General features: G+C 42.0%; 1 protein-coding gene across 1 annotated transcript in view; it reads left to right on the top strand.

Moving 5' to 3' along the window:
- ASH1L (ASH1 like histone lysine methyltransferase) overlaps positions 1-22879 on the top strand; it is a 151803-nt gene that overhangs the window by 86465 nt on the left and 42459 nt on the right. Inside the window, exons 5-6 of the mRNA XM_044990933.1 lie at positions 2320-3055; positions 8203-8382. Of these exons, the coding sequence (XP_044846868.1) occupies positions 2320-3055; positions 8203-8382 (916 nt within the window). The remainder of the gene's footprint in view (positions 1-2319; positions 3056-8202; positions 8383-22879) is intronic.

Raw genomic sequence — 22879 nt, 5'->3', positions numbered from 1 at the left:
TTTGTAGATTTATTAATTTGAGAACTCAGTAGTGTGTACATTTTCATTAATATTCTTTTTCTTGTCTTCTGAGTCTTTGACTTGGACTGGTGAACACAAACATTTATCTTAAACTCTGTGTCTTATCTGTCAACTAACGCAGTGGCTCTCAATCATTCCAGACTACTGTACCCCTTTCAGGAATCTGATTTGTCTTGCGTACCCCAAGATTCACCTCACTTAAAAACTACTTGCTTACAAAATCAGACAAAAAAATACAAAAGTGTCACAGCACACTACTACTGAAAAATTGCTTATTTTCTAATTTTTACCATATAATTATAAAATAAACCAATTGGAATATAAATATTGTACTTATATTTCAGTGTGATACTTGAGCCTGTTTTTCACTTGTGAGACTTGTCATTCTAGGAGCCAGTGAAGCAACAGCAACTATTACGTTTTTCTCCGCATCGAGTCTATTCCTACTCTCAGGGCCAGCATTGGGGGTGGCAAGCAGGGCATTTGCCTGGGGCCCCATGCCACAGGGGGATCCACAAAGTTAAGTTGCTTGGTCTTGGGCTTCAGCCCCAGGCCGGGGGGGCTCGGGCTTTGGCTTTCTGCCCTGGGTCCCAGCTAGTCTAACACCGGTCCTGGCGACCCCATGAAAACGAACTCATGACCCACTTTGGAGTTGCAACCCACAGTTTGAGAACTGCTGATATAGTATATAGAGCAGCATAAACAAGTCATTGTCTGTATGAAATCTTATTACTGACTTTGCTAGTGCTTTTATATAGTCTGTTGTAAAACTAGGCAAATATTTAGATGAGTTGATGTACCCTCTGGAAGACCTCTGTGTACCCCCAGAGGTACGTGTACCCCTCATTGAGAACCACTGAGCTAATGCACAATCTCCCTCCTGCCAGAAAATACAAACTTTGCTGACAGCAAAGCTTCATGGTGTCTTTCCTTTAAAAGTTATGCTTACACCAGAACACACTCTACTGTCTTACCATCCAGCCATTTAAGTAGATGTAATCTCAATAATTGGCAATAATAACTGTAACATTTTGTAAATGCAAATGTGTAACTGAAATATATTTAGGAGAAGACTAAGAGCATTCCTTTTATTCCAGTGAGAGCAGAGTTTCTTCTAATAAATCTTATCTGTAAAAACCAACAGGACATCTTTGGGAAACAGCTCATTTGGAACAAATCCCTTCTTATACTGCATCAACAGCATGGCTGATCAGGAAACTTTCTCTTTCAAGTAACAGTGTGCAGATGAAGATGCAAAGCACATAGAATAGCCTTCACGTTTAAAAAATTGGCTATGTTTGTTTCCTGTGTAAATGATCTTGCTGCTTTCTCTGGGTATTCCAGGTCATTTCCTTAATGCACAGTCAGTTTCATTAGCAGTATAGCTGATGATTTGAAATAGTGCTTAACATTTGATCAGCGTTTAAATTATGTGTTCACAGAATTTCTGAGACTGTTATTATTTGTATAGGAATTGATCTCACTGGGGAAAATTTGTTTCTGAACCCAACAATAGCAGTCCTTTTTCTCCAATGTTTGTGATCATGAGTCCTACCCCACTTACTCTCCAGGGCATCCTTGGTGTCCACGTTATTTTTCTTTTTTTTAATTCTAATATATTGGATTCTGCAGGCAGTTCTGGAGACCAGATTCCAAATGCTGATCACCATCTAACCGGGGGGTGGGGGATGGCAACTATAATTATGATAATGGTTTGGACCAACCCCTTTCATGGTACTTTACAAACACATACAAAGACATGATCCCTATCCTGAAGAACTTACAATTCAAAGCCCCCAATCCTGAAAACACTTTCACACTTGAATTCATGTGCATAAGTATTTGCAGGATCAGAACATAAGAAGAAAAGTGGCATACTCTTAAGCACTTTACTGCTGCAGACTAATGCATCCTTTCAGGCTTTTCTTTAATTGACAATGTCTTTATCATTCTGCCCTGAAAGAAATAGAAGAGGGACAAATAGGTGTGCTGATCTGCTTAGATCAAAGAGAAAAGAAAAATGTGAAAGAAATTCATAGAACAGAATGCAGGTATCCCTCTTACTTCCATCCCTAGTCCTCCTACCTAGTAAGACTCTGTTACAAAAACAAGTATCTTTACAATATCTAATTATAAGAAGCTCTATTATAAGAAATTAAAATTTGGCAATATCTCCTTAGTATTTTGAGATCAAGGGGGACATATAGCTATTGGAATTTGTTTTAAACCTGATAGAATTTAGTGATGATCATAACTAAAATCTGTTCTAGTATGCTTATGTTTATTTGTGTTTTCCAGTGGTTGGAATACCCACACGAGGAACAAAACTGGGGATTGCTGTAGATGATTCAGTGGATAGTTTACTGCAGCGCATGGCACAACATGACAGCCAGGCTGCACTGGACAAAACCATAGAAGCAGTCATTGCAAATGTATCTGTTCCACCTTCAGCTAGCCCTGGTCGAAACCACAACAGGGAGAGAAGCCTGGGAAAACAGGACAGTCTGTTAGTTCCTGCAGTTCCAAGTGACACTTGCAATGATGGCATCTCACTTCTTTCAGACAGATTACCAAGCAGCTACTCCCCACATCATCTGAAGAGAAGTGTGGTTGAAGCTATGCAGCGACAGGCTAGAAAAATGTGTAGTTACAAGATCTTGGCAACCAAGAAAAATCTGGACCACGTCAATAAAATTCTAAAAGCCAAAAAGCTGCAAAGGCAGTCACGGACAGGGAATAACTTTGTGAAGCGCAAGCCAGGCAGGCCCCGGAAATACCCACTACAGGCTGTAGTTTCAATGCAGGCTTTCCAGGCAGCTCGGTTTGTCAGTCAGGAGTTAGAGGGAAGGAAAGAGAGCAACACTTTACACCTTGGACCTGATACTATCACAGATGTAATCGAGGCTGTAGTACAGAGTGTGAACTTGAATGCAGAGCACAGAAAAGGATGGAAGAGGAAGAGATGGCTTGCAGAGGAACAGGCCAGGAAAAGACAGAAGTCTGTACCAGAAGATGAGCAGGAGAGTAATAAAAGGTAATTCCTTTACGTTTTTGTACCTTCAAAGAATAGACAATTGAAACCTGTAGGAAATGTGTTTCTCCAAAACTTCAACTATTCCATTCCCCATCTCACATACACTGCTAGTTACATTTCTCTGACACAGGGGATCAATTCAGAGGGAATCAGCATATGCTAGTTTTAAGTTATAACTTCTTTTTTAATTTTGTTTTTTGTTAAAGTGAATTTGGTGTTCATTAAAAGTGCTAAATCAGTAGCCCTGAAGACCAAAGTACTTTTCTTCTCTGTACTACTCAGGGCAGCAGTAGCTCTGTAGGGAGAAAGGTTGGTAGATTTGTACTTAGGAGACCTAGGTTAAATTCCTGGTTCAGCCATGGACTTCTTGTGTAACCTTGGGCAAATGACTGAATGTGTGCTGTGCCTCAGATTTACAAATAGGGATAAAACTTGCCTCTGAGGATAAAATTAATTAATGCTTTTGAGGCTCTCAGATATGATATAATGAAAGCCATATAAGTACCTAAATAGATAAATTTCCCATTCATTGCTCTATCAGTGTGCTTCAGCCTGGACCTGGTTAGGTTAGAAGGGAGTTAGTTGCCATGCAATGTCCATGGTATTTGATTTTTTACTTCTCTGTTGAGAATACCATAAAGGATGCAGTTGGGATGATGGGGTTTAAATTCATACCTGTTTGCTAGGAACTGAACTGAAACTAACTAATTTTATATAGGTACTGAAACAGCCTTTATAATCATAACCAGATTCTAAAGACTTTGGGCTAGATTTGAACTGAAGACCTAACCTGAGCCACCCAGTTCCTCAACCTTCATTATTACAATAGTTGACCTGTTTCACATGGTGTCAAATTATGGGCCTTCTATTACATGTGCTAACGGGGAAGAGAGTGTAGGGAGCAGTCATCCTCAAAATCAGTGCAGGGAGCAGCCATAATATGGCTTCTGGGAACTGGGTGGTTTGGGGTAGAGAGACCATATGCACTGCCAGCCGCACAAGTGGCCCAGAGAGTCCCTCGTGACAATAGAGCTGCGCTGGGCAGAACACGACTGCATCTTTGCAAATGTGTAGCAAAAGGCGCACCTCCTCACCCCCTGTGTGAAGCAAGCAGTGGCCAAGATTTTCAGAAGTAACTGGTGTTTGGGGTGCCTCAATATTGGGGTGCCTCAATATTAGGGTGCCCAATTTGAGAAAACTTAAAGGAACTTGATTTTCAGAAGTGGGGTGCCTAACACTTTATGAAAATCAGCCCTCTTTAAGGTATCTCAGATAGGATCTTTAAACTATTGAATATAACTCACCAAAATGAGAGGGCATCTAAAGTAATTCTAACATTCAGACTTGCAAACACTGGATACAGAAAATCTTGGTGAAACCTATTCTCCCTCTAGGCTTGTGCTTCAGATGGAGCAATTAATGGAAATTATTTGTCTGACTCTTTGATTAGCAAAGAATATTTTTAGGCTATCATAATTATAGTTGACAGTTTGGGTGACAGAAAGGTTATAACAAAGATTGTCCCTACACCACCCAGTGAAGAAGTGAAAATAACAGTTCCATCATCATGGAGATCTTTGATTTGAATTTTGTTCAAGTGTGGCCAGGAGTGAAAGTAACTTAAAGGACTTACCGGTACGCCGGAGTCCTGAGCAGGGGGGCAGGGCCTCAACCGGAAGAGATGGGGCCTTTAAATCCCCAGACCCTTTAAATCACCGCCCGAGCCCCATGGTAGTGGTAGCCACAGCGGCAGCTGGGAGCCCCGGGGCTCTCAGGCACCACTGCTATCCCAGGGCTACGGCAGTGGGACTCTGCCAGCGATTTAAAGGGCCCAGGACTCCAGCCACTGCCGGGAGCCCCAGGCCCTTTAAATTGCCACCGGAACCCCAGGGCTCCCAGCCACCACCACTATCCTAGGGCTCTGGCAGCGGGGCTTTGGTGGCAATTTAAAGGGCCTGCGGATCCGGCTGCCGTGGTGGGGAGCCCCAGGCTCTTTAAATCGCTGCTGGAGCCCCAGGGCTCCCAGCTGCCGCTGCTACCCCAGGTCTCCAGCAGTGGTGCTCTGGTGGTGATTTAAAGGGCCTGGGGCCGCGGCCGCTGCCGGGAGCCCTGAGCCCTTTAAATCACCGGCCTGGGGAAGCTGCCTCCTGCCTATATGGTCGTCTGTGTACCAGCTCTTGCTTGTACGCCGTACCGGACCGTATCAACTTACTTTCACCTCAGAGTGTGGCATATACCCAATATAAATTAATAACGAAACCGTGTCAGTTAAGGCTGATCTATACATGACATACCCAACATAAAACCAAACAAAGAAAAGTTAAGGCATACACCTTACCACTAGAACAGTCACTGTACACCACAGACAATGAAGTGATAAGCTATGACGATGACCACAAATATAACTCTTCCCCAAAAGGGATGCCACTTTTCCAGTGCCTCCTTCCCCAAACTTATCACCACAAACAGACCACATTTGCCTCAAACTTTCCCTTACTCTCTATTCTGCACAGTTCTGGAAAATCATGCCAACTTATGTTTGGGGAAGAGGGTGCTGGAAGGTGGGCATAACCCAATTTCAGATACAGGGAACATAACGGGGGTATATGTCAAAAGGCAGTTGTACTCCTTTCCTAAACTGCTCAAAAAGGTTTCCACATACTGCACTGGAGAATGGAAGTAGATAACATAAACCATTATTTCTATCAGCTAACTGGAGAACATAAAGATTAAATTATGACAAATAATGCCAATAATTGTTTGTTTTTAAATAACTACAAATTACATTTACCCCAGACCTCCAAACTCTCATTGTAGAAAGTTAAAAATGTGTTTTTAGTTTTTAACCTAGAGGGGCCCTAATTATCGTGAGACTTAGTAATGTGAACTTTTTAGGCTAATTTAAAACTGATTAGAACCCAGAAATTAACAGATGAATTTTCTGAGGATTTTCAAATACACCTCTACCCCGATATAACACTGTCCTCTGGAGCCAAAAAAATCTTACTGCGTTATAGTGAAACCACGTTATATCGAACTTGCTTTGATCCGCTGGAGTACGCAGCCCCCCCCCCTCCCTCCCCCCGGAGCACTGCTTTACCGCGTTATATCTGAATTTGTGTTATATCGGGTCGTGTTATATCGGGGTAGAGGTGTATACGTTTTATTCAGAGGTTATGTACTGAAAAATTGGGGCAGATATACTGTCTTTTTCATACAAAAAAAAGAGGTTGAACTCTCAGTTTAAGTGCAAAATAGAACCCTGTCATAACCATGGAACTTCAACATCTCCACCTAATTCAGTCCCTGATATTGGAAAGCTAAATTCTACATCAGTTAGTCTCCACCAACCGACGGACAAATCTCAGTGCTGGTATTTCTCTGTATCCCTCAGTAAGATATGGGTAGAACTTTCCCCTTGCTGGTCCAGAATGTGTTGGCCAGGCAGTATTTACTGTTAACATTTGTATATAATACCACAGATTACAAGTTGCCCCTTATTTGATTCTTAAGGAGCAAGACTTTGCATTGCTTAAAATAACATCATAAGAATGGCCATACTGGGTGAGCATCCACTTCAAACATTCATTAGCTAATAATTCAACCTATGCAGCAGCAAGCTGTCATTCTTACTTTCACAATAGCTTTAGAAACAAAGCTTAAAGTTGTCTGTATTGTATGGGGTTGCAGACCAGGCCCATCAAAATAGAGAACTCTGACATGGGTAAGACCATTCTGAATATGTTTACATTGCACACTCCTTATGGTGGCAAGCAGAGTACATACACTGCATGCCCTTTAGCCCAGGTATAAATAGGAAGCCTGTGGGTATGTACTCTACACAGCTCTGTAACACACCCAAGCAATGCCTCACCTGTCTATACTGCTATTTTTAGCAATGTCATGTCCTGCTGCCTCCCCACTGCTGGAATCTTTCTCTGCCACAGGGAAAGGCTTCAGCAGCAAGGAAAGGCTCTGGGAGCAAGGAGGCAGTGTGCAAAGGCTGCGGCAGCTTCCTGCTGCCAGAGCCTTTCCCTGCTGGCTCCATCTTCCTAAGTCTTTCACTGATGTGTGTAGCTAGACACTGCAGCATGGACGCAACCTGCTTTTCACTGCAGCATGTAGCAACAAATACCCTACATACCACTGCCAGCGGCATGCAGTGTAGACATAGCCTATGTTTAATACCCAGATTTTATAACAATTGAATATTATTCCATCATCAGGGCGTTTCATAGAGACTACGTCAAGCCCTGTTTAGAAACCAAGGACCTGATTATCCTCAGGGTACGTCTACGCCACAAATGAAGGGGTGTTTGCAACATGGGTAAGTGTATCCACTCTAGCTTTAATCTAATTGGCGCAGGTAACGTTAGTATGGATGTGGCAGCGCAGGCTTTGGTGGGGACTCTGGGTACGTATTCAAGTTCCTGGCCCACCCTGGATTCTGTGCCATTTGGTTTTCACAACTACTGTTACCCACGCTAACTAGACTAAAGCTAGCATGGGTATGCCTACCTGCACTGCAGTCACACCTTCATTTGCAGAGTAGACATACCCTCGGTTACACTCACCAACACTGGGTTGTCCCATTGACTTTAGTGGAGTCACTTCTGATTTATACTCCTGTAAATGAGAGAGAATCAAGCCCTAGGTCTTCATGACTATGAGGAAAATAACTATCTTAAAATTCTGGAGGAGTCCTGGATAACTTCATCAGTTTGTCAACAAACAGCTTGCTGTTTCCAGAACCAAAAATGAACTTACGTTGAAATGAAATTAGTTCTAAAGTTTTAAATATTTCTCTCTATGGGCTGGAGAAATTTAATCACACGGTGTGAGCATATGTGCCTACTTGTATATACGTGCACAGACTGCTAGACACCTGTTTATGATTATACATATATAAAACTGATATTTAAATTACTTTGTGCTTTACACTCCAATAAAGTTGATTTCTTGTTTTTGTACAAAGTTAATTGTTACTTGTAAAATATCCTGTCTGAAATGCAAAAATTGGCAAAAAAAGTTTAATCTGATAAAGACATCTGGCCATTTAACAATCTGCAGAGACTTCTTTGTTGGGTTTCTTTGTACGATATAGAATAATACTGTTGCATTAAGTTAATCTTTACATTTTCTTCCAGCTTTTCTGAGACATCAACTGAATCACCTAGTCACCTAGAAGCCATTGGGAAGGCGCATGAATCTGAAAACACTGAGCAGCATTTGCCTACTTTTACCCAGCGTGAGAAAAAGGCTCCTAGGCCCCCAAAGAAGAAGTACCAGAAGGCGGGGCTGTACTCTGATGTGTACAAAACAACAGAGTAAGTAGTACCAGTGAAACGCTGCTGTCTGATATTCCAGAGGAAACTCTCTTCTTTCAACTAGAACCTTGAAGAGCTGCTACTAATAAGCAGCTGAAATAAAACCACCAACTTAATTCAAGCCTGTGAAAAATTACATGCATGATAATTATCAGAATCTAACCCAGTGAAGATTTAAAATGTAACCCCAGTCAGCAAACAACCTCCAGCAATCTGAAAGTGTTGCTGAGTATCAGCCTTGAAGAAGGTAAGACAGCTTTATTCAACAACCTAAAAGATCATGACAATAAAGGGGCTGGCGGAGCTTGAGATACTCAGGTACTGAGCACAGTGTCAACATAAAAAGTGCCTTTAGTTGTCTTGCTTTTATTGATTTATGATAACACAGTCATCTTTAGTGTGACTGGCTTGTAAAATGAAGGAACTTCATGTTTTACCAAAGATGCATCTCTGCTTCCTATTCATTGTACAGCTAAGTGCTGTTCATCTGCTGCTTTTTATACATGATGGTTAATGTAAAGAACTGAGGTTCCCAAACTTTTTTTTTACAATGTAGCTCACAACTTAATAGAGAGATTGTTTCATGGACATCGCTCCTCCCATTTCTGATTGCATTGACCCACTTCCCCTCCCATTTGTGATCACATAACATCCCTGCCGCAGCTACAGCAATTGTTTATGTTAGTAAAGTATTGTATTTTTAGTTTTCTTTTAATGAGATTTGGCAGATGGAAACAAAGAGAAGAGCTGGCATCATGTGACCAGTGAGCTCTCCATAGACAATTAGCAAATGCTTCAGAGACTACAGTGAGACCTACTGGTGAATGGTTTAGTAGCTGTTCCTGATTACATCTCTTTTCACATTAAAATGTAGTTATTTGAGCAAGACTGTAAGGAAGAAGCTGTGAGGTTCTTGTTTTGACCAAAATGAGACTGCAGTTGCATTTTTATTCAGCTGTTGGTGATTGTTTGTTAGAAAGCACCTCCTCCCCAAGCTGTGATAGTGGTACTCTCCTTTGGATGTTCTATTTCTAAAGATTCAAGTCTTTTCTGAAAAGAAGCGTTAAATGTCTAGCGTCTGAGCATTTTTGTTTGCAATAGTATATTCCCACTGGAGCAGATAGACATGTTACCATGGCTGAGGAACTGAAAATCTTTTTTTTCTTTGTAATAAAATGTTAATGATCCTGCCAGAAGCCTACCCAGACAATGGGAGCACTCATTGCAGGTTTGGTGGACAGACATGCCACTTTTCAAATTTTAATTAAAAGTTCAAGTGAATTTCTAGATTTATCAGAATTGGGCATGAACGTAGTGATTAAAAGCTCCTCTGAGATGTATGATCTTATCTAGAATTTAAGGGGTTAGTAATAGTATATAGGTTTTGCATTGAACTTCTCTACTGTGGAACTGTAATGTAACTGTCAACATGCACAAAATAATTAAGAAAATCAGGATGTATGAAAATCACTATAAGACATAAATGTGATATATCCCCTTCACAACCCACACCAGAGATTCCTGACTATGATCCAAGTTAAAAAATCTCTCTCTCTTAAGCACATCTGACTTTCCTGTTTTTACTTAGAGACAGATTGTGAGTGCCTTACTAACATCGGTGAGCAGTTACTTATACAAATTCATTGACTTCAGTGGAACTACTCATGAGTAACTGCTTACCAGTGTGAGTAAGAGGTGTGCAATCTGGCATCTAGTATAATGGTTTTTATTTTAAAAACGACAAGATTTTCACTGTGGTTTATTAAATTAATAGATTATTCCATGTCTTGGAATGATGGAACTGAATGTAATAGTAAATTAAATGATCCACAGAGAAGATATTCATACACTAAAGATCTCTTCATAACCACCTAATTCCCTTTTACCACTGTCCACTGTAATGTCCTAAATGGATTTCCCATTCTTCTCTCCAATGTATTGGTCCTCCTTTTTTTTAAGAGGGGCAACCATGCAACAATTTATCACAATATTTTTATAAGTTATTTGCTTGAATGAATGTGATCACCTTTTCTATCCCAGGACTAAGCTTCACCCATTTCTCTTTCTGCTACAGTAAAAGTGATTAAAGGAGGACTGACACGAGTCACCTGAAAGTGGGATTTGTGTTGGCCCTCTTTTCTGTTTGTTCCCTCCCCCCCCCGCCCCCCCCCCCTTCGCCCCCCCCCCCCACCCCCCCCCCCCCCCTCCTCCACTTCCCTTTTGCAAGTTAAAATCCTAAGCGGGAGAGGAATGATTCTCAACCCTTAGCCAGTAAACCACTTTTAATCAAATTATTAAAACAGTTTAGTAAGTAAAAAAAATTATTAAATTATTAAAACAGTTTAGTAAGTTTAGTAAGTAAAAAAATTGATAACAATCCATAAAAGAAAATTTAATTATTTCCCAATCTTATTTTCCATCTCTTGGGCAGGCATGAATTGGAGTTGCTGCATTTATCCTTAAAGCCTCTGTAGCTACTATTTGGTGTTTCATTAAAAATCATGGGACTAGTAGTTGGGGAAGGAGGAGCTGTTAATATGTGTTCTAGGTGTCATGTAACTTTACCCATACCCATGTTTTTTTGGCTGTAAAAACGTCATGATTTGGGAAGAATGCAACTGTTACAATGGCACAGCACCCTCTAGTGATGGTACAGTTAAGTGCTTGTCCATGTTTCCACTAGAAGCCACTGTCTGCATTCTTACATTTTTCCAACGTGGTATCAATCACTTATTCCCTTTTGCTCTTTACATTATCCAACTTCAGAGATTTTGGCACCTCTAAAACTGGTTTCCCACACTGCAATGTGGGAGGACAATTGCAGTAGCTGCAGCTCTGCTGAGCTTTGTCATTTCTGTTTGGAGGCTCTCCCGGGATCAGTTATGGGCCAACAGTTAAAAGATAGCAGAGAAAATGTTTGTAGTGCCATTGAAAGCTGTAGCCTGCCATTGCAGGGGTAAGGTCTGCATTCATTTCTCTGCCTCTGCTGCCTATGCTTAGGGAATTTGAATTACACAGGTTGCCACTGTAGGATCCCACTCTTTCAACTCAGCTAGGTGTAGAGGTTTTCTTACAGTAGGCTGAAGAAAGCCCAGATGTGCAGTGCATTGCATCAGTGGAGCATGATTTCTGGGAAGAGAACCAAGAATTAAAGGGATGTTATCTAAGATCTACCTCAGCCTCTCTCTATTTCCTAGGATGGTTTTACTGCCTGGGATAGCAGGTGTGGTATTAGTGTACAAGTGGGCTTTCCCCTGTCTTCAACTAGCACTGGAAAAAGAATAAAGGCTTTTTGCTGACAAGATGCGTCCTGATTTGATATGTCCAGAAAGCATAGACTTGGGGATCTTACCTATATTGGGGCTCATTTGGAGTCTTATAGAAGATGAGCACCTAAGGCCTCTCCTCCTCAGAGAAGGGGGTACCTGCATCAGATTTTATCTGAAGCTCCCAAAACTTTAAAAAGTCTCTGAAAATACATAGATTACTCTTTACAACCTTATGAGATAGATAAAAAAGTTCAGTGTGTGCCTGTGCAAGCCAGAGGCCTCGAAAACAAAGGAAGATTGTGGAAAGCAATCACTGCTATTCACCCAACAGTGGCTTTTGTGGAGGAGTTCAGAGTCTCTCCCATCTTCCTTCCCCAATTATATTTAATAATTGTTTTAGCTCATGGGGGAAAATAGTTACTGTGGAGTACCTCTTCTAATGGAAATTTGGGGTCACTACCTTATGCAAGAGATGTTCTTCCTACCTTGGGAGTAATGTTCCTCTGGGGATAGTATTGAAAATATATAAATATTAACTAATATAAGCTAAGATTCTAAGGTCAGAATACCTGTTGGGTCTATAATTTTCTGGCTTTTTGTTATGTGCCTGCTGGTTTCTTCGAAGTTGCATAATGCTCTTGGACTTAATGTCCTGAACAAGGCAATAAATATCATAGACAGGAGATCTCTTCAGCTCATGACATGGTTAACAGAGTTATCATCCAAAATAAGAACAATAAACAGTTTTTCTCTTCTCTAAGGGAAGTTCTGAGTTAAGGTCTGATGGATATAGCATATATTAAAGATTGCCATCCTGTCTGTGCTTGAAACCCTTAGAAATATGTGTGCTCATGACTCCTCCTTAAATTGTTTGTTTGCAGAATTGCAGCCCTCCTCAGTTTTAGTGTCTTGTCCCCATGCTCCTGGGGCTATTTCCTTTCTTAGGAACAGATGAAAGAATGCTGTTATGGACAAATGCCTGTGGGCAGTCTTCTTGTGACGCTGCCAGCCATACCTCCAGCTGCACAGCAGTAGATCATCTTCCTGTGGTGCTGCCACCACAGCTATTTTGCCCATCCCAGAAGAAAACATAACCTCCTTATAAGTCTAAATAAATTCTTTGAAAGCTTAACTGCAGCATGAATTTTATTTTAAGATTCACTTATGTGTCTTTAAACTATATATGATTCCTTTTGTTTTTACTGGAGTTTTTTAATACTGCATCACAGTCATCATGTTTGTCATGGCGAAGCTTTACTTTTGACCAGAGACTGAAGTTGGACTGTGTAATGGGTTGCACTCACCTCACGCAAGAGCCCCCTGTTTGAGTGCGTCTGCCTGCAGTTTTTTTCTCCGCTTACAGTGCCCCTGTCAGGCAGGTCTTTGGTGCCTCTGCCCTCCGGCTGAGTCACATTCTGTCCATGTACAAAACAAACAAACCTCTTCTGGGGTACACAGTCCAAAACATCCTTAATGTCCTGCAACCCTCACTGGGCTCAATCTTTAACAGTCCAACAGGGCCTGTCACGGTACCCTCGCGTGGTCCAGCTGGGTTGCAAGGTTCCTACCTTGGTATTGAGCAGCGCTCCTAGGGCTTCCTCCCTGAGGGCTCCTTACCTCTCCTTGAGTCCTCAGTGATCCCAGCCTTCCTGCTGAGCCATCCCTCTTAGAATCATAGAATATTAGGGTTGGAAGAGACCTCAGGAGGTCATCTAGTCCAATCCCCTGCTCAAAGCAGGACCAACACCAACTAAATCATCCCAGCCAGGGCTTTGTCAGGCCAGGCCTTAAAAACCTCTCAGGATGGAGATTTTACCACCTCCCTAGGTAACCCATTCCAGTGTTTCACCACCCTCCTAGTGAAATAGTGTTTCCTGATATCCAACGTAGACCTCCCACACTGCAACTTGAGACCACTGCTTCTTGTTCTGTTATCTGCCACCACTGAGAACAGCCTAGCGCCAACCTCTTTGGAACCCCCCTTAAGATAGTTGAAGACTGCTATCAAATCCCCCCCCACTCTTCTGCAGACTAAATAACCCCAGTTCTCTCAGCCTCTCCTCATAAATCTTGTGCCCCACCCTCCTAATCATTTCTGTTGCCTTCTGCTGGACTCGCCCCAATTCGTCCACATCCCTTCTGTACTGGGGGGGACCAAAACTGGACACAGTACTCCAGGTGTGGCCTCACCAGTACTGAATAGAGCAGAATAATCACTTTCCTCAATCTGCTGGCAGTGCTCCTACTGATACAGCCCAATGTGCCATTGGCCTTCTTGGCAACAAGGGCACACTGCTGACTCATATCCAGCTTATCATCCACTGTAATCCCCAGGTCCTTTTCTGCAGAACTGCTGTCTAGCCAGTTAGTCCCCAGCCTGTAGCGGTGCATGGGATTCTTCCTTCCTACGTGCAGGACTCTGCACTTGTCCTTGTTGAACCTCATCAGATTTCTTTTGGCCTAATCCTCCAATTTGTGTAGGTCACTCTGTACCCTATCCCTACCCACCAGCGTATCTACCTCTCCCTTCAGCTTAATGTCATCTGCAAACTTGCTGAGGGTGCAATTCATCCCATCATCCAGATCATTAATAAAGATGTTGAACAAAATTGGCCCCAGGACTGACCCCTGGGACAGTCCGCTTGATACTGGCTGCCAACTAGACATCGAGCCATTGATCACTACTCGTTGAGCCTGACAATCTAGCCAGCTTTCTATCCACCTTATAGTCCATTCATCCAATCCATACTTCTTTAACTTGCTGGCAAGAATACTGTGGGAGACGGTATCAAAAGCTTTGCTAGAGTCAATATATATCACATCCACCGCTTTCCCTATATCCATAGAGCCAGTTATCTCATCATAGAAGGCAGTCAGGTTGGTCAGGCATGACTTGCCTTTGGTGAATCCATGTTGACTGTTCCTGATCACCTTCCTCTCCTCCAAGTGCTTGAAAACGGATTCCTTGAGGACCTGCTCCATGGTTTTGCTGGGGACTGAAGTGAGGCTGACCAGTCTGTAGTTCCCCAGGTTCTCTTTCTTCCCTTTTTTAAATATGGGCACTATATTTGCCCTTTTCCAATCATCCAGGACCTCCCCCGATCGCCACAAATTTTCAAAGATAATGGCCAATGGCTCTGCAATCACATCAGCTACTCCCTCAGCACCCTTGGATGCATTAGATCTGGACCCATGGACTTGTGCATGTCCAGTTTTTCTAAATAGTCCTAAATAGGCAGACAAAGATGTGCACTCCAGGACCTACTTTTATACAGTTACAGAACAGATTACCCATCCCTATTGACGTATTGAAGTACAGCCCCTTGACTCATTGGGGGCTGTCTCCCTCTTTGATCATGTTGGTTCAAACAAATCTATCCATCATGTTGTCCTTTTGACCCTGTCTTTAAGATGCACCTGCCTGTTCCTTGTTATCTCTATGGAGTGTTCTGATGCCATCTTGGCACAAGTTCCTCTTATTAGCACTTATGTGTGGATGCACCTGCTTCTAGCAACCCTCTTCTCGCCAGCTTCTGTGAGTGGGGCCTGTCTCTGGCTCACAGCCCAGCTTTTGCTTAGCAATGCCTGGAAGTACTTTGGTTCAGGCTTCAAGCCTCAGACTGGGCCTTTGATACAAGAGTTTATGTTTCAGGGCCTCATCTTACTACGGCCACTGGCCTGCAAGACCAGCATGACTCCTGCAGCGATGGTGGTGTGAAGGCAGGGGCAATGGCCCACTCAGTGGCAGTACTGGAACCCATGGGGTTTACCTGTTATGCTGGTCCCATACTCCCACCATTCCTCTCAGGCTGCATCAGACAAGCTGCCCCTGGCACAGCCAGCACCCAAGTCGGAACATGGTACTGAATCCGACGCAGGGGCGACACAGTGAGCCCCAACGCCCAAGGAGCCGTCCCCGGACAAGTAAGGGGAAGCTGCTCCTCCCCCTGCTGTGCAGTCATCTTTGTTGTCTCCGGACAAAGCGGTGGTCCCTTGCAAACGAATAGCCCCCCCGATGACTTCAAGGAGCACCAGGACCTGCTCAAAAGGGTGACTGCCAACCTGAACTTGGAGGTCGAGGAACTAACGGAGGAGTCAGACGACCTCTTTAATGTTATACCCTCCTCCATCCTGGCCCAGGTTGCATTGCTCCTCCACCCAGGGGTCATTAAAATTGCCACATATGTGTGGCAGACCCCCTGTTCCATTCCGCCTACCTCCAACAAGGCAGAAAAGAAGTACTGTGTCCCCGCAAAGAGGTTTGACTACCTGTATACCACCCTCCAGCAGGATCTCTGGTCGTGTCCACCGTCAGTGAAAGGGGACAGGCGAGTGGCACACCAAAAAATAAAGATGCCAAGAGGCTGGACTTGTTTGGCAAGAAAAATTATTCGACGGCCAGCCTGCAGTTTTGGGTGTCTAACCATCAGGCGCTGTTAGGCAGGTACAACTTCAACCTGTGGGACTCCATCAGCAAAATTAATGAGGGCCTCCCACAGGACTGAGCCCAGGAGTTCGCCGCCTTGGTAGACAAGGGCAAAGTGGTGGCAAGAGGCACCCTCCAGATAGCCTGGGACACTACGGATTCGGCAGCCAGGGTAGTCACCTCCGCGGTGGTCACTCATGAGGCACAGCTCCTGGTTATAGTCCTCTGGGCTGTCCCAGGAGATGCAAACTACCTTTCAGGACCTTCCATTTGAGGGAGAAGGGCTCTTTTCAGAGCTGACCAGTGCAAGGCTTCATGGCCTTAAAGACTCCCGTGCCACCCTGGGCCCTAATCTAGTGCTCATGTCTGTGAAGGAAAATGGGTGTGGCATGTGCTGCCTGTTTGGAGAGTCCCCTATCTGTAATGCTCGCCTCCAACTAGAATAGTTCTTTGTACTCACTCACTGGGGGAAATACTTCATAAAGTGTAAGGCATGGAAATAATTAGATGCTTGTCCTCATCAATAACATGCAGCAGATTGGCCCGAGCAGGCATTTGTATCAGTGAGTGTGAGAACACAGTCAGTTCTGTGCTGGGAATTCCTACTGCACTTACCATCTGTAGTGAGGTTTATCTGTTTACTAAACTTCCATGTTTGGTTCAAAAAGAAAACTGACTCTTCCCTGATAAAACCATCTCCACAGAAAGCAGCCCAATTGGCACCCAGGGAACCCTACTTTTGAGTTTCTGAGATGCCATCATTTTGCCTTTGTGAAATGAAAGAAAGAAGCCTTCCCATAAAGATCATTGATAAAAACAAAAACAAAACCTTCATTTCCTCCCACAAACTCCTACCCAACATAACTCATTGTCTTTTATCGTCCCAGTGTGAACATGTGGGCATACTGCTGTTCACTTACGCAACACATAACACATGTATGGTGTTATGAGAGACTTTCCTTTGAACTCACTTGTACCATATTTATGTTTATAAAACTTGAACCTTAACTCTCATTATTTGTGGCTTCTCATCCTTGACGTTGTGTTTCACTTTCCTTTTCATTAAAATTCACCCTTACCAAGATAACTCATCCAGATCTTACACCCTTTCCAAGTCAGTAGTGTTTGCACCTAATGTTAACCCTTTAGAAACTGCAGAGAAACAGGCACAAATTTTTATATAAGTAAAAATTTATCTTCTCCTTAGAGTATCCTCCATTTGTGTGTAATATCTGAACTGCCAAACCAGAATTTAATGAAGTCCAATATCCTATCTGTATAACTGGAGAGTACTATATGCTTCAGAGGAAGGGCTAGAATCTCCAGAATCAACATTACAGAATAATCTGCCCTTAGTAAGAAACTTCTCCTATCTCTTTCAGTTGGTAGTTGTCTTATGCCCTGAAGCAGGAATATTTATATGTATATGTTTTATCATATATAATATAATTGAAGTTGGTCTTATTATCCATATAAATGTCTAATTTTTTTTTTTAAATCTACTAAAGCCTTAGCCTCAGTGGGATTTTGTGGCAATGAGTTTTATGGGCTAATTGATTTCTGTGTAAAAAAGTATTTCCTTGCACCTGTTTTAAATTTATTCCCTTTAATTTTCTTTGGCTATCCCCATGTTCTTATATTATGAGATGGTAAAATGTGCCATACAATTTACCTTTCTCATGCCATTCATTATTTCATATACTTTTATCATGTTACCTTTTATTCATCTTTCTAAACTAAACAACTCTTAATATTTGCAGTGGCTTCTCATATAGAAGTCTTTCCAGGCCTTTAATAATTTTGGCCTTCTGTCTCTTGTACCCCTTTCATTTCTACTGCATCTTTTTTGAGAAATAGTTGACCAGAACTGAACACAGAACTAGAGATCAGGGCATGCCATCTATTTGTATAAAAGCATCATTATCTTTTTCAGCATTATTTTTCTGTTGCAACCTAGCATTTTGTTTGCTTTATTAACCACCACTGCACTTTAAACAGAAGCTTTCACTGATCTATGACCAATTTATTTGATCACGCACCCCCTTTATCTGTGTCTGTAGTCATTTATGTCCCCCCAACCCCAAGTACATATACTACTACCCAGCTCTGAAACAGAGCGGAGAGCACCCAGATCTGAAGGCAGCTCCACACCAGCAGCAGTGCAGAAGTAAGGGTGGCAATGTAAAAAGATATTCGTGAATATCATTTTTCACAGCAGACTTAGTGCCCCATTGCCACCCTTAGTTCTACATTGCTGCTGACACCCACAGCCTGCTGCCTCCAGGTGAGGAATATGGCAGGAGAGGAGGAGAGCCTGAGCCCAGGCTGCCTCCCAGTGAGGGATTGGGGGGGTGGGGGCGGGAGGAGAGCCCAAGCCTGGGTGGCAGGGCTCTGTCTGTCTCCGTTATTCCCACCTCCTTATTCTTGGCTCTGTACAAGCCCCCAACATCCAGGGCTGACAGCCAGAGCTCTTCACACTCACACAAAAAAGCACACAGCTCACACCTTCCTTGACATATGCCCATGCCTCCCTTCAGAGGCCCACCCCATATTTTGAGAACCGCTGATTTAGAGAGTAAAGTGCATGAATAGTTCAAATTATTGCTTCTAATTTAAATTATTAAATTTGTCAACCCTGAGTTTCATCTGCCATTGCTGGCTGCTCACCATCCTTAGTTTGGTCCCTCTGGAGCTTCTCAAAGTCTTCTCCAGTTTTGACTCTCCTAAATAATCTTATGCGATTTGCAAACATTGCCATCTCACTGTTAAGCCTCTTTTCCAGGTCATTAGTAAATATACTGTATCTAAAAGCCCATCTTGTCACACGGGTATAATTTGTACAGTCAGCTAATTTGCATGCAGCAATTTCATTGGTTGTGAAAGGTTGATTTGTGCAGGTGGAGACTGAGGAGCATCTGCTGTGGTGAGGTGCTATATGTGTTTGGGGTTAGTATGCATGCTGGTTTTGTTATATTGGTGGTTTTGAGGAACTGTGGCAATTGGGCCAAGAAATCCACCATCTGTTTTGTCTCCCTCATACAACCAATGCAATTGTTACATACAAATCAGCTATAGGCTAAGGGTGGTGATTGGTTGAGTTACCTCTAATATCACAGTGGTCTAGGCCTCTTGGCATGGCATAGCTACATGTCTTATTGTAGTTGAAACTCCATGCTGTCTCAGGGTGTCGATTGTAAAGTCAAAATGGCTGAGAATTTAATAATTTGATGGTAACAAAATGCAAATCTCAGTGATGTTTGAACAAGGTGATAAATCTAAAAACCAGAGCTCTCAACCATCCTTGTAGCTGTTTCCATCACTTCACAGTGACTCAACAGACATTCTAGGCTTCAGAGTGACACACGGTGCCAATCCTGGAATCTTCTTATAGAGATTAAAAAAAAACACAGCTCCTAGTCTGGAACTTTGGGGCACCCCACTGCTAACTTTTGCCAGGTTGAAAATTCATCATTTATCCTACTCTTTTTGTTTTCTGACTCAGCCAATTTCTGCTCACTGACCCTATGCCCACTTAGTTTCCTGAATAGTCTCTTGAGTGGGTCTTTATTTGAAGACTTTCTGAAAGTCCAGATAAATTGTAATTCAGTCCTCCTTTATCTATTATTTTGTTCACACACTCAGAGAATTCTATTGTATTGGAGAGACACATTTTTTCCTTTATTTAAGCCATGCTGCTTTGTCACTATCCTATTATTTTTCATGCAGGTGTTTTATAATTCTGTCGTTAATTATCCATTCACTCAGTTTACCTGGTACCGGAGATAAAGCAGAGTATATTTTCTACCCTCCACTCATCTGGCACAGCAGCTGTTTTAATGAAAAATTGCGTATTTTTGTTAGCAACTCAGACCCTTCTTAAGTTCCTTGTACTCTGGTTATTTTTATCTGTAAAACACTGTGCATACCTGTGGCACTATATATATAATAAGAAAATATACTGAAACTGTTTGACTCTTGTATTTTCATATTAAATAATAATAATTAATAATGCTTTGCATTATAAAGCACCTTTCATCCAAGGATCTCCAAGCATATTAAAAAGGTGGGTAAATATTATACCCCTTATACAGGTGGGGAAAGTAACACACCTTTTGAAGGTCCTCTTTAATAAGTTAGTGGCAGAGCCACTGGCATCTTTATTTTATACGATATTTGATACAGTAAGGGTTATTGGTGATTGGAGGAAAGCAGATGATATACCAATTTTTGAAAAAGCTTGGAAGGGAGAGCTGTTAACTGCAGACCAAGAACTGAATTCTGTCTGAGAGAACATATTGGAATGATTTATTAGGGAAGAAATTGTGCATCGCTTAGCTAAAAATTCACAAGTTCAATATGAATATATCATATCAAACAATACAGTATTTGATGACCAATGACTCACTTTTGCCTATGTGCTCCAAGGGATCTTCAGGTAACATTTTGCCACCAAGAGGAGTTTTATGTCTCTTAGAGCTCCCCATCCTCAAGGGAGCAGTATGTGCTCAGCCTGACTTGGTAGTGTGCAAAAAAGTGAATCCGCACATCTTTTGGCATGGCTGTCACCATGGGTGGTACTGCAAGGAGTAGTCCTTGTAACTGAGGGAAGTCCATGGACAGCATTGTGGTTGGGTTCTGTTCAGGGGATGAAAAGGTTGGGGAGGCTTTTGAACATAGGTACAGTGGCTGGTCACAGTCTTGCCCCAAATGAAATGAAAACAGGAGAGGTAGTTGACACGATGGAGGCTATAATGATTTCACTGGGTACTTGTGATGTGGAAGATGTTTTTCAGTCTCAGGAAACATGCATGTATATGAAGATATCTAGATTAAACATGTCCTGTTTTTTTAATCTTTCCTCGGAGGTCAGATTTTCTAAACCTTATCATTTTTGTTGGTCAAATTTGGACTCTCTCCAGTCGGTCCACATCTTTCCAAAAGTGTGATGCCCAGTACTCCAGCTGAGGCCTCACCAGTGCTGAGTAGAGCAAGACAGTAACCTCTAGTGTCTTACATACAACACTCTTGTCAGTACACTCCCAAATATTAGCCTTTTCCACAACTCCTTCACATTGTTGACTCATTCAATTTGTGATCCACTGTAACCACCAGATCTTTATCAACGGTACTACCACCTACTCAATTATTCTCCATTTTGTAGTTGTGCATTTGATTTTTCCTTCCTAAGTGAAGTACTTTGCACTTGTCTTTATTGAATTTCATGTTGTGGATTTCAGACCAATTCTCCAGTTGTCAGGGCAGTTTTGACTCCTGTCCTCCAAAGTGCTTGTAACCCATCCCATCTTGCTGTCATCTGCAAATTTGATAAGCATACTCTCTACTCCATTACCCAAGTAATTAATTATAATATTTAATAGTATCAGACCCAGGACTGACCTCTGTGGGGCCCCACTAGATACACCCTCACAGTCTGGCAGCAAACCGTTGATAACTACACTTTTGACTATGGTCTTTTAACCAGTTGTGCACCACCTTGTAGTAATTTCACTTAGGCCACATTTCCCTAGTTTGCTTATGAGAACATCACATTGGACTGGGTCAAAAGTCTTACTAAAATCAACATATAGCACATCATCTGCTTCCACCTTATCCAGTAACACTGTCAAAGAATAATGATGTAGAAGCAAATGTATAAATGAGTTTGAAGCAAAGTTGGATATATACTTGGAATTAAGTAACAAATGTAAGTGTATCTAGTAGGTAGAATAATGGACTGGGAGTGATGGGACTTCAGTTCCATTCCTGCATCTGCCACTGATTCACTGTGTGATATTGGGAAAGTTGCTTAATCTGCCCATGCCTCAGTTTCCTCATCTATAGGGTGGGAATCATCTTAATTTTTTCTCAAGTAATAAAGTGCTTGGATGAAAGGCACTAAGAGCAAAGTACAATAATAATGTAAAAGAGGGGGAGGAATGGTTCTGTGCATAAGGCGCTGCTTTGGGACTTCATGTTCACTTCCCTGCTCTGCCATAGACTTGCTCTGTGACCTTGGCAAGTCACTTAATCTCTCTGTCTCAATTCTCCATATGTAGAATTGAGTTAATAATACTTTTTCCCACCTTTTTGTTTTTCTTATTTATTTAGCTCCCAAACCTGCAAAAACTCATGCACATGCTTAACTTTATGCCTTCCCTACCCAGCCCTCCATACTGTTTCGCAACTCCGATGTGGCCCTTGAGCCAAAAAGTTTGCCCACCTTTGCTTTAAACTCTGGTATCAATGTCAAGTTGGGTTTTTTTAACTAATAACTAAACATTCAATTTTCTGATTGAGTATCCTTTAAATACTATGCCATGGTATGTTGTTTAAAAAATTTCTTCAAATAAAAGTTAGAATTTTTCTGTCCCCCTGCTCATATTTAGATGGGCCTATTGAGCGTGCCTCAGATCTGCAATACCAAATGTGCCCAGGCTCACTTCTTTCCCTCCCCTTTTCCTCTGCTGGTTGCTGTCTGTTTAGTTTCAGCTCTTCTGCTGTTTTACTGGTTAACAGCCTCTTGAAAGGTTTGGAGGAAGGCATATGCAGTCAATCAAACAGTGAAACTGACTATACACAAAATGCTATCAAATGCACTAAGTAAGCAAACTGAAAAAAGAGTATATTATTTTATGTAATCTTTTTCCTTTTTTGTTCTAGTAATCTTGGACATTACTTATAACAACTGTAGGTACAAATATTCAGATGGAAATGTGATTTTTCAAGTCGATGTTTTCCCTTTAAGTATTGTCCACAAAGAAATTATACAATTAAAAATAATTTTGACCATTAGTCTTGAAAC

The sequence above is a fragment of the Mauremys mutica genome, chromosome 17, assembly GCF_020497125.1.
Source record: "Mauremys mutica isolate MM-2020 ecotype Southern chromosome 17, ASM2049712v1, whole genome shotgun sequence".
In the NCBI taxonomy this organism is placed as follows: domain Eukaryota; kingdom Metazoa; phylum Chordata; order Testudines; family Geoemydidae; genus Mauremys; species Mauremys mutica.
The sequence above is the reverse complement of the archived record's forward strand: the minus strand, read 5'-3'. Positions and strand labels throughout refer to the sequence as shown.